At 38.6% G+C, this 12,654-nt stretch overlaps 2 protein-coding genes across 5 annotated transcripts in view; both read left to right on the forward strand.

Annotated features, from left to right (window-relative positions):
- The window catches only part of UBE2J1 (ubiquitin conjugating enzyme E2 J1), a 42,070-nt gene extending 35,809 nt beyond the window's left edge, over positions 1-6,261 (forward strand). For all 4 annotated transcript variants that reach the window (XM_087774264.1, XM_087774262.1, XM_087774263.1 and 1 more), the window contains one exon: positions 5,207-6,261. In XM_087774264.1, coding sequence (XP_087630390.1) covers positions 5,207-5,476 — 270 coding nt within the window. In that variant the 3' untranslated portion in view covers positions 5,477-6,261. The remainder of the gene's footprint in view (positions 1-5,206) is intronic.
- Positions 6,262-8,354: 2,093 nt separating this feature from the next.
- LOC104021948 (gamma-aminobutyric acid type A receptor subunit rho2) overlaps positions 8,355-12,654 on the forward strand; it is a 37,690-nt gene continuing 33,390 nt past the window's right edge. Inside the window, exon 1 of the mRNA XM_009475585.2 lies at positions 8,355-8,482. Within this exon, the coding sequence (XP_009473860.1) occupies positions 8,370-8,482 (113 nt within the window). The 5' untranslated portion in view covers positions 8,355-8,369. The remainder of the gene's footprint in view (positions 8,483-12,654) is intronic.

The raw sequence follows: 12,654 nt of genomic DNA on the forward strand, positions 1-12,654 counted from the left end.
TTGATTTTTACCTTTAAGCTGCTTGAAAGGACAGAGATTTTTGCAATGAAGTAAGAGCAGGACAATTGTGAGTAGAGAGATGCCTTTCCTGGCGTAGGTTTAACTGAATTCTTGTGTGAAGAGCACACTGAAATGGGTCTCTGGCATGGCATTGCTTTGATTCCATTCACCCTGTTCCACACAGGGCCTTATTCCTGAAGAGAGAATTTCTCATTCCATCAAAAGAAAAGATATTTTGAATTGACTTTCCCTTCTGTCAGCTTTCACTTAGAAAAAGGAATATAGCCTCACTGACTAAAGAAGCACCAAGACTTACAGTATTTCAGTAAAGCATATTTTTTTAGATTTCAAAACTCAACTTGAAATAGTAATTTGTGTTTTAGTAATGCCAATTGTTATGCTGAAAGCAATGCCATCGTAGTGTGAACTGTCGTGTTGTTCAGTACTTTAGTCTTACACATTTTTGCCTGCGAAGAGACTTTATCGTATGATGAAATTGTTGCATGGGTGTGTTTGTCTATACTGTTGGGGAGGTGCACTCAGTCTTCTTGACTTTTGGGCTCTCGCTGCCTGACCTCATCTTCTAGGTCACTTCCCTCCCTCCCCACCTTCTCTTGCCATTTTGCCAGACCAAGAGCCAGTATCTTGATGCCACATTTAAAATTACTACAGTGTTCACTTTGGTCTGAGGACTAAATACCTTCCCAGTGCAATGTTGAGTATGTATTTCCTGAGTTCCTGCTGTTCAAAAAGCAGACAGAGGGACAGCAGTTGTCTCTCTAGTGCAGCACGTGGTGATGATGAAGATGACTTTTCGCCATGCTTTTCACCTAGTACTATGTACTTTTCATCAAGACCTGCTCGTTGGTTATTCCCATTCATGGCCCTGTTAGCAATGACTGAAGTGGGCAACACTAGTGCAGATGTTGCACGTTGGCTGTTAAAATTTTGTGCACCTGTATTATTAGAGTATTTTTATCAAGTATTTAAATGAATTATCTTTCAATGAAGAAAAAGGCGGGGAGGGGGATGATTCTCAGGCCAGTGATAGTTGCTTTCCAGGAGAACTTGTCATAACATTCTCAAGGTTTGCAGGTGCAAGGCAATGAGTACAACAGCATGAGAACAATAAAAGGAGCAATGCTGCCATGAAGGCTCTGGAAAATGCTGCCACAGCAGCTTGGATAAAAGGATACAGAGTGCAAAGAACAGGCTTTAAGCATTATTAAGGCTAAAACAATAGGCTACCTAAAGCATTATGCGACATAATACTTGTGCAGAGTCTGGAGCCAGTGCAGAAAACACCTCTGACTAGACTACTTCTGACAATATATATACACTTCTTTTTTTATTAAATTTGTAGTAGCTGTTGATGTCTACTCAGGGCAAAGTAATGGTACATTACTGCTCTTTGAGCATTCAAATTGCAAGCAAGATACTGCTGGAAGTTGACTTGATAAAAGTAATTTCCCTTAGCACTAAGAAAATGAGATTCTTCCACATCTGAGCAAACGAACATTTTTGAATGAATATATTGTAGATACTCAGGTTGGACTCAGGTCCAGATGAAGTCACCTACTATGCCAGTGGTCACCAAAATGTTGGTACCAGAACTCTCGTCACAGTCCATGGGACTAGTTAGTGAAGGCTCAAGAGCCCTGCAGCATACGGAGCAGCAGAGGCTGGTAGGCTGCGTTGCTCGCTCTGTCCCCCTGATTGCACTGACTGAATCCACGTGGACCATTATGGGTGTCTGAACTCCTACCACACCTGTAGCAACCTACATTCAGTGTATTGATGTGGAATGATGTCCCACCTTGGTGCTTATAGTTGATGAATAAAATTGATACTTGATAAGAATTATAAAGTGACTAGCTAAAAACTGTGGTTAGACTTCTTTTCTGATAACCTGGGAATATTTTAAACCTCAGTACACCTGTTGTGAAACAATAGACTATAGTAGTGTCCTGCACTAATATACTGGCCAGATGAAACAGTGTAATGAGGAGTGATGAAATAAACAGTGTAACTGAAGTCAACTAATCTGGAACTGATGAGGGAGGCTTTTGTGAGAAAATGAGGCGATGTTCTGATACATGAGATTCATAGAAGCCCTTATTTTTAATCATATATTCTGAATGATGTATTGTTAAAAAGTGTTACCTTTTATCACTATTAAGTGTTCTTTGGTTGAAAGTTATATGGACGAACAAGTATTTCACCTGTCCTTATGTCGTCTTATTTCTGTATCTCTCTGAGATCATGAGTATAACTGAAAGAGGCTTCAGTAACTCAGAGTATTTATACAGTTCTGAGTTCCCAGAGTTTGCTATATTTTCTAGAACATGCCTTCCAAGATGATTATTTAATACTTCCAGCATTCTGACAAAAATTTTTAAAATTACAGACTGGAGACATAAGTGATGCAGTGAACGCTACCGTTCTTCAGTAGACTGAACATAGTGTAAATTTCCGTACTTGCATTTTGTTGTATGATAGAACTTTTTGTTAATTCTAATACATGTACGCTTTACTAAATTACTAAATTTATTACTAATAATAAATTAGCCTTATTTATCAAGCTCAGATGTCCTTGGAGCAAAGTTTTCTACCAGTCCTAACACTTCAGAAGCTTCAGAAATAATATGACACACAAAGTGTATATTCAATGACTGTAAAGATCAGATGCTAAAGGTGGCTACAATGTAGCTCTTATTTAATATTCTTATTTTTAGTCTATTAAGCCTTCATCCCCAACATTTCCAGTATGGTTTGGCAGAAAATGACTTAAAATTGGATGGAAATTGTTCATGTTAGGTACTGCATTAGTCTAAAAATCTTGACATGTTTGCTTAAGGAGAATTTTAAAACTTGCTATAAGTGAAGACAAGAAGATTGTGATTTTTTTAAATTTATAATACAGCCTGTCTGCTATTTTGGGGATTCTTAATAATTAAGTCTTCAAACAAAAAAATATCTTTATCTAGATGTATATTTTCAGATACACTAGCATCTAGTCTCAAATTTATATTGGGTAATGATCACTCCTTTCTTATCTGACTTGCTTCTGCATGTCTGCTAACACTCGGTCATTGATTATGTTGGGAATTCCATGGCAGTGGGTTAGCTGAGCTTTGGGTGAAGCACTCAGTCTTCTGATGCCCTGATGCATCTGTATAATTTTATCAAAAAAAAAAAAAAAAAAAAAAGCCTTGCAATTGTCAGTGAGGTTTCTCTTGAATTACTGCTCCGTTCATGTCAGTGTATGGCACCTTGTCTCATTCAGAACAAGGTCTTTCTGTTTTATTTTTAAATTAAAAATTTGCAGTGTTGGGAAGAAACCCAGGTGTGTGACAGCTAGTGCCAGTTACTTTAGTAAATATGAAGGATAAGGAATATTTCTAGACTTTTTTCCCCCTTTTCTAAAAGCTACTTTAAGAAGAAGAACACTTTGCCTGCTGAATTTGCAGTTCTTGCTTCCTGAATTCACTTCTCTCCCTCTCCCCTTCTGAAAGATGGGAGTGTAGATGAATCTAGGAACTGGATTTTCAAAGGCTCAGCTTCCCTAAGTCTTTATTTTCCTTGGCATGAGGAGCTTTCAAGTGGGTTCAGTATGAAGCAGAATGGCTTTCTTCCGCAGTGTAGCAGAAATCGTGGCAAGCTGCTCGTCATGTTCTTGGCTGTCTCTGCTGATAAAATAAATCTTTTATAAACATTTTTCTTTGAAGCTACCCAAGCTGCTTGCTTGCTTAGGCAAGAAACCTATGTAAACAGGCAACTTGTCAAATGTGGTGGAATAATTACATCAGTACTTCCTTGGTAATAATAAACAGTGGGAAATAGTAATGAGGAGGAGGTAGGAAAGGAAGGTCTCTTCCCTGGGCTAGTTAAATCGCTAACTAGGTGAAAGTTTGGAGATTCTTCTCCTACATGCAGCATATGTGGCCAAAGAGTCACGGGACCAAGTAGTACTTACTGTCTTGTGGATCATCAAACCTGATACACAGTTGACGACGTTCCCTGTCTGGCCGTGTGGAAAGGATATCTTTTGTGGATGTAGTAGCTGGCCAAAACAGTGCTTAGTGTTATGGGTATTGTGTCCATTAAAAGGCTTTTGCTTGGAAGCAAATATAAAATGTCCAGAATTCTAGTTTTACCTGCTGTAATGAGAATCGATCTTTTAGAAGGTGGCGGGGGGGGAAGCTAACTTTGGAAAACAGATGCAGGTTGCTTTAAGTGGGAATACCTGCAAACTGTTCTGAGAAGTGAAAAGAAGACTTCAAAAGAATAACTTTTTGTCCGAGCTGCTTTTTTTTTTTAAACACTTAAAAACTTTGACAAGGTTCAGTTTTAATTTCTAACAACTGTGCTGTGTCGCTATTTTTAATATTAAAATGTTGGAAGTTTGAGCCTTTTAGTATTGCAAGCAGGGTTAGGCTGGTGGAATATCAAGAACCCATAGTTTCAATCTTACAAACTGAGTAATGATTTTCTTTAGAGTAATACTTTCCTGAGCTGAACATCAGTTGCCAAGGTTTATTTTTTTCCTTACTACGTATAATGGTAGACTGACGTTTGGCCAGTAGAGGGCAATAGGTATGTGCGTGCATAGGTACAATGCTCAATAATTCCTGCTGGAACCACTTGGGTGTTTTGTTTTCTGGGTCTTTGTTTTGTTTTTTTCCAGTGTTGGTGGTGGTGATGAGAACAGACTTTTGGACCCCGCTGTCCACAGGAAGCAGTACAGCATTGCTTAATTAGAGTTCTCGGGACTTCTCTGCTTCCTTTCTGCCCTCCCCAACTTGTTTCCCCTTCAATATAGGTGACGTTACAAATCCTGAGAGATGTAATTATCTGGATTATTAAAGATTTCTTGAACTGCAAGGAGTTAAGCAAATTCTAGACAAAGATATTTGAAATATCTTGATTTGGAGCGAATCCAGAATTCAAATGTCATTTGACAGACTTTCTTCAGACTTCTCTTTTCTTGTCCTTAGAACTGCTAATTTGCGGCTTGAAATAGACTTCTCAAGATAGCGTATGGACAAAAATGATGGATATAACATTCTCATAACTACTAGTGACATGTATTAGGCTTTCAAGTATTAACAATTATCTGAAGAGTACATTTTTAGTCATAATGATTTTATTCCTTGCCAATCTTATGCACTGTCTTGCCTCACAACTCTCCATGTTTCCTTTTTAGTCTGAAACTCAGCATAGCAGTGCAGCAGCCAGTCAAGAGCATACTCCGCCTGTGTCCACTAACACGTCCATGAGTCCGCGGCAGCGCCGTGTCCAGCAGCAGAGTCAGAGACGGGCTCCATCTTCAACTGACTTTAACCGGGTACAGCAACCAAGAGTCAACATGAACCACACTGGATCAACTGTTCTGATTGTCCTTCTGACTTTTGCACTGGCAGCTCTTATATTTCGTAGAATATGTTTGGCTAATGAGTATATATTTGAGTTATAAGGTTGTTTCTGTTGTAACAGCAGTGGCTTGAATGCTTCGTTGAACATTCTGTATTGGGTATGACATGAGAACTGTTTACAAAGGTTACTTTTTGTATTTACGCTTAAGTCCTTATGAATGTTAATGTACCTACAGATACATTACTTTTAAGAAAAGTGTTAATTGAATGCCCACTGGATACTTGGAGAAACAGTGCAGTGGAATAGTAACATTAAGGCATGTGGGAGGGGAGTCAATTTGAGTAATTTATCAACTAGAAAAAGACAATTTAAAAAAAGCGGTTGATTCAGTTTTTTATGGAACATATAAATGCCATTAATCACCCCATCTAAGTTAGTATAAGATTTGACATTGGAGAAGGAATTCTAAAATGAAACACTACTATGTGTTTGTGTCCAGTGAACTCTTAATTTAGAGAGGATACAGTTCTGTAACCACTTTTATTTACCATGACACATTTCTAGAGGGGGAACACATATGAATTGGTTGTGATGCTGCTTTGTGTGTGTGAAAGGGGGAGAGGAGTAAGGGAGGAAAGAAGGGGCCAGACAACTATTTGCATTGTTTTGATTTTTATTTTTTGGAAGAAAGACTGGATAATCTTTTGGAAGATTTGGATGTCCTCTTCTAATACTCTCAATTGTATATCTTGTTTTGGTTTTTTTTTAAATTTTAAGATTATATAAAACATGTCTATTCTTGCAATAGTTATAAATATGTAATATAATTATTTACCCAGAGCTATTGTCTTTTAATTATACCAGAAATATACATAATGTGTTGAACTGAATGTTTCATATGTGGTTTTATTTACTAAAGAAAATTTAAACCTTATTATACTTAAACTCTCATATAGATGAACATGCTTGAGAAAAATATTTATTAAAACCTTGGTAATAATAAAGAGTTTCAAGCCAGTCTTCAGTTATATTTCAAGTATCACATGGCCTTTTGTTTGGTTTGTTTTTTTTTTTTTTTTTTTTTTTTTTTTAAAACCTAAAATCAGTACTGGACCCAGAGGCTTTCTGCATTACTAGTTTATCAAAAAAAAATAAACAACTGGTAATATTGATGAATGCTGTGAGGTCACATATACAAGCAATAGACCTACAATTGTTAGGGTTTTGGGAGGTTTTGTCTGTGAATGTTTTAAGTATTGCAGTGAAGTAGAAGAAAGCAATCAGTGGGATAATTTTCCCCTTGTATTATTGATCAGATTTAAATGTATTCTAGCATGTTTATTTCAAAGACAATGAAATGTAGCTAACTTTCATTTTGTTGCTGTCAAACATGATAGCCCTGACTTAAGTGAGGTTCTCATCCTGTTTCTGAGCAAGTATTTATGAAGCTATGAAGCTACCTACAGCTTTCCTAAATTTTGTTAAATATAAGTGTTTTGAAACATTAAAGTAGCTATAGCAACTTCTAAAATAAGGAAAGCCTGTTGTGTGTCTAAGGGGAATGTGGAAATAAAAAAAAAAAACACACAGTTCTTTTTTAGCACTCTTGTGGATTGCTGATAATCTTGTTTGCAGGTACAATGGAACAAAGATCAAAAAATAGAAGCTCAGATAAATGTAGTTTATTCATCACTTGCATACACATTCCGCTGCAGAACAATTTGATGTCAATATATTAATTGATATGTTTTTACCTAATTTGTATATTTATTTCATTAGAAATTAAAAACAAACAAATTAAAAAAAAAAAAAACAAACCACAAAACCAAAATAACCCCACACCAAAACCCCCAAAAACCTCTCCAGCTCCTGTGTTTCCTAGTTGGTTTGTTGCTTGAAAACCCATTTTATTCAAGTGTTGCAAACCTGGGCTCACAGAAGAGAGTTCTGGAAGAGGTCTGCCCCCAAAGACAGTTTTGCTGGGTTTTGACCCGCTTGCTCCTCTGGAAGCTTTGCTCCGAGTGTGCTTTTCTTTTCCTAGAGACTCACTGCTGTGCCAAGCAAACTTTTGCTCTCATACCTGTACCCCACACTGGTTATTAGTAAAGCAGTGAAGTCTTCTGCAAAGAGGCAGCCTGCATTGCCCTTCGAATGGGCTATGAGAAAATAAGCTTCAAATGGTTTCTGAAAGCAGCCTCTTCCTTGTGGTGAAAGAAATAGCCGCTTTGTAGCTTTTCATTTTTATTTCAAACTTTTTTTTTTTTTAATAAAAGTCAAAATGCCTGATTGTGCAAATACCTGTTTGAAAAAAGAAGTATTAATGGTGACTTGATTTATGTAAAGAGTCTATTGCATGTATAGATACTTTGGGGGTTACTGTGTTTTCATTTTCCTTTAAAAGTTAACAGTAAATAAAATCATTTTCAGAGGAAATAGCTCATCTTTTATCTTCAACAGCATAAAGAGGCAGAGTAAATTGGAAAATAAAATCTCAACTGCTGTAAAACCATCAAAATATGTGCATTTTACAGTTGTATACACGTCTGAAACGTGGCACAGGCGGTTTCCAGTGGAAAAAGATGCTGTGTGAAGGAATAGAAAATGTGGAAAGCCTAATGAAAAGGGACAGCCTGGTTTTACGCAGTCTGGCAGAAGGATAGCACTGTCCTGAGATTAGGGGATTGAGCAAAAAGCCAGCAAGCAGAATTGCAGGTTTTTATATAATGGCTTTAGTAAATATCCTTTAGGACCCAGTGGAAATGTTTGGTGAGGCAAACTTCGTGAGTAATGGCCAATCATTAAGCCGTGATGAGGGAAAAGCTTTGCGTGAGAAGCTCCTGAAAGCCTGTCGAAACCATCACGTCGGGAAAGCAGCGTTTCTACCACCGATCGCCGACGAACGCCCGACGCCGGAATTAGAGTGGATTCGATGTTTAAACCCGGGGGGACTTGTACTACAGGAGGTTACTGGCCCAACTCCTGTTTCCAGCAAGATGCCTTATTTTGCAAAACTCCTTTTATTAATCTTTTGCTTAGTTCTTCTTGTGGAAAGCAGAAAGCACAGGAGGAGGAGGTGGACGAGGCAGCTGGAGGTGCAGAAGGCAAGGTAAGGGTTTTTAAAACACGTAAGCTTCTCTTCCTGTAGTGTTATAAATACATTGCTACGTAGACCTAAAAATCTGCCCCGTCAGTGTCTTTGTGTATATCATACCTGCAAACAGCCTTATAGGTAATGTTTTTTTGAATAGTGTCTGATACTATATTCAGTTTTAACTGTAAATGGACACGTTTAGTGATAACTAACTCTTAATGAGGCAGGTTTTGCAGATAAGTTGACCGCTTCAGCTTAGTAAAAATATTCTTAGCCCTATATATGAATTACAGAGAGAATTCAGAGAAGTTACAATTAAGAGATGTTCAAATCTGCATGTTGTTCCAGCACTGTTTCAAGAGCAGGTTATTTACCCTGCTCGCTGGGATGTCTGTGCTACTTACATTCACATGAAATTACATGTTGTTTTCTAACCATTTGAGGTGGGGGTGTTGGTTAGCATGTGTGGTATTAATTAATAACATATAAATCCCTGGAAGTTACCCAGAGACTGTAAAATTAATAATATATTTTGAAGAAACTTATGGAAACTTTACAAAAATATATATTTTAAAGTCAAGCAAAGGCATAAGAAAGAGTTAAAGGTCTTAGTAAAGTTTATTAGATTTACTGTTGCTGAGATTTGACTGGAGGTTTATATTAGAAAAGATAATCTTCCAAACCTGTCAGACAGTCCAAAGTATGTTATCCTTTTTTGTAGTTATGTCATCCAGCGGCAATTATATCTTACAAGATTGTTCATTGTTCGAAAGGCTCAAAAATAAAATTGGGTTAATCCGTCTTATCAAATGGCTTCACTACGGCTGTAAACCTTCATCGTTCATTTTGTTGGGTTTTTTGGTTTAACAGTCAATGCCTTTATTTTATAGGGAGTGTTGTCACTTGAACATTTTACAAAGTTGTGATATAATTGAAAGCAAAGAATGCCTAATATGCTCTCAGATTTATACCACTTATTGAAAAATACAGTAGCATATGCTTTTAGTGACATAAATGTTATAAGGCTGAAACAGCTAGGGCCTGAGCCTGAAATCCTAAAGCTAACTGAAGTTTTGCCACTGATTTCCACAGAATCTCCATTATTGAATGAGATCTTTCATTTAACTCCGACAGTTTTTCCAAGTCTATGTTCTGGGCGATGCAGGGAATTCAACAGTAGCATTTTCTTGCAAACCATTCACGTGTAGTAGAGATCATCTACTTGGAAGTAACAAGATAGTATAAATCTTTCTTTCAAATGTGACTTTATCCAAAAGTGGTGCCATTCTCTGGGTTAATAAGTTGTTTGAATATTTTGTACTTTATTTAAACATTGCAAAAATAACTTAAAATTTCTACAGCGCCTTTGTTTTTTGTGAAGTTGTGATAGAGTGGAAATCAAAGCACTGCTAAAATTATTTATATAGATCAATTTACTGTAAAGAATGGCTGATAGTATTTGGTTTCCTGTGAAGTAGTGCTTTTAACAAACAGTTTTCCAGCGAGGTGGAACCTGAGGAACTATATGTCTTTTTAATATATATATATATATTTTTACATTTTCTATGCAAACAGTGTACTTATTTGAAAGTACATAAAAGTAAGCATTAGGGGCAATTAAATGTGAACAACATTTTAAATACAGAGAATTCTGCAATATTGCGAAAAAAAAGTGTACGGAGCCATGACACTGATATCTTAAATTTCCAGTTACGTAGAAAAAATACACTTGTCTCTAAACCAGCAATGAATAGTGGACTCTTCTAGTAAAAGGAAATTAAAACCAGCTCCTATGCTGGTTTTCTAATCATGTAAGAGAAATGAAAACTGTCCTTTTTAATAACTGCATCGCGTTTTCTGCTTAGTATTTCTCTTGCTGACTTACCATGAGAAATACAGTAAATGTACTTTACAGTAAACGTAATAGGCAAGAAAATTTATTCCTATGTTTGGGAATCTACATTTGACAAGTTTGATATTTTGTGTCCTTCAAGGTGATAGAGCAACCTGATCGAAGGATCTTTATGTTGATTTCAAGAAGCTAGCTTGGGTTGTGCAAGCGCAGAACACCTTCAGTTCCGTCGTTCATTACTTGAACCGTGCATAGAAGCTCCTGCCCACGGAGCTCTGTGGGCCTGGGGTAACTGGGCCTGCAGGCACGAGCGCACGCAGAGAAGCTGTCCTGGGCCTTCGTGGGAGAGGAACATGGTAAAGCCAGGTTAGGGCTGTGGAGGTAGGAACCCAAATTAAGAAATGCCAGCTTAAGGGTCGCCTGTGCATCCTTAATTACTCCCCCTGTTTTATATTAATATTGAACTGTCATGGATTATTTTTAATATGAGTGGTACCTCACTCAGCGTGCAGAATTAGAAAATGTGTCGTGTTTCATTTTCTGTTACTCCTGCACCCCCCATCTCACTGATAATGCAACAGAGGTATGACTTAAAGAAGCAACCGCCTCTGTGCAGCATTGCCGCGACCATTGCCTGGAGCCGCTTCACGTTACGCTCTGGAGAGCCTAGGCTTTGCGTAGGAAACTGGGGTGTGCTCACTGAGTAGCAGCTCCTGGCTTTGTACTTTGATGGTAGGTTTTTTACATTTTCCAGGGATACATTTCCCTGTCTCTTATCTTACAAAACTGGCTGAAGGGATTCAGTGACACTCGTTTGTATGAAGCTGAGCTTTTTTTGCTGATGTACAAGCTGGCGAATGGTGCACGAAACCAAGGGCTCATAACTAACAGAAGATTTGTTGGTGAAAAAAACTTTGCATTTTGTTCTGTTTTAGAGAAATCAAGTAATAAATGAAGTGCAAAGTAAAACCTGTCAGAGTCACCTGACGGGATATTGGCCCCAGCATTACCTACACACCAGGGAATAAATTTCCAGAGAGGAGGTAAAGACTTTGGTGCTGAAGGAGATGGTGTAAGTGTGGAAAGGTGCAGGTGTGTGTGTCGGATGGGCTGTGTACTGCTGCCAGGGCACGTCAGACTTGCTATGTGTAGTACTGATTGTACAGTGCATGTGTATGTGTGCTTGTAGCTTCCGCGGAGCATCAGCCTTACGGTAAGTGCCAAGCAAGTGCTGTTGGCATGTCCAACACTGGATTGGAAACAGTTTGGGGTACTCTTCAGTAGCTCTGTGGTGGCTGCATCTCAGGAATCACGAACAAATGGCAGTAGTCCTCCTAGACTATCCATCTGGACAGAATTTCCACACAGAAAAAGAGAAACTCTGAAAAAGTAGTGCTTTTGTTAATATTTATTGCTCTATAAAAATTGCTGATAATGCTTCTGGTAATGTTTATTGCTCTGCATAAATTGTTCTAGAAGAGAGGGCTCAGGAGACATTTGCCATCTTGATTGTGCCTGTGAATGCTGTGTTTCCAATGGCCTCTGCACCGGACAGACAGACACAGTCCGACTCCGAGTCTGCTTATTCCTCTCTCCTAACAGTTGAGCAAAGCCTCATGCTTCAACCATCAGAAACACTGCACTTTTGAAATAGAAGGGGCTTTGAACCTCTGTCAGCTAAAGACTTTCTGCCAAGGTTTTTGGAAGTGGTCAGTGATTTGGAGTATCTCGTTAGAGGTGTAATTTTCAGGACACGCTACATGCCAGCCTTAGGTGGGGACTCGAAGCAGAAGCAGACCATCAGGGCATGGCAGCGCGAAACTCAGCACACAGACTGTCTTTCCAAACAGCAGTCTGCTGCAAGTAATCTGCTGATCCCTGCCGAAATGGCTGCTGCTGGCAGGCGTGCTCCCTCCGTTGCCTTGCCGGGCTGCATTTTTTGCCCCAACTTTCAACCAGGTGGAGCAGACAAGTCTTCTGGCCCGTGATACCTCCCAGCCCCTACTGATCCCCTCTGCTCTCTGGTGATTTCTCAGAAAATGCAATATTTGTAAGTGGCTTAATGGTTAAAATGTTGATTGATAGCTGTTTTTTTACAGGTGTGTTGCTTGCCTGGGGTTCAAGTCCAGGGCATTGCACAGCCTCTAATTGTGCAAGGTTTGATGTCTCCTGAGATTTTTTTCGCCAACGCCGTGGCATCACAGCAGAGCCAAATAGCAATGTGAAACAAAAGCAGGGAGAGACATGCACACACACAAATGGCAACAGCGGATCTGAGAAGCAAACCTCATGCCTTATGTTGGCTGTGTGCTCCAGCTGTGGTTCATGTTTACAG

The sequence above is a fragment of the Nipponia nippon genome, unplaced genomic scaffold (assembly GCF_047370975.1).
Source record: "Nipponia nippon isolate SJK-2023a ecotype South Korea unplaced genomic scaffold, ASM4737097v1 scaffold_4, whole genome shotgun sequence".
Taxonomy (NCBI): domain Eukaryota; kingdom Metazoa; phylum Chordata; class Aves; order Pelecaniformes; family Threskiornithidae; genus Nipponia; species Nipponia nippon.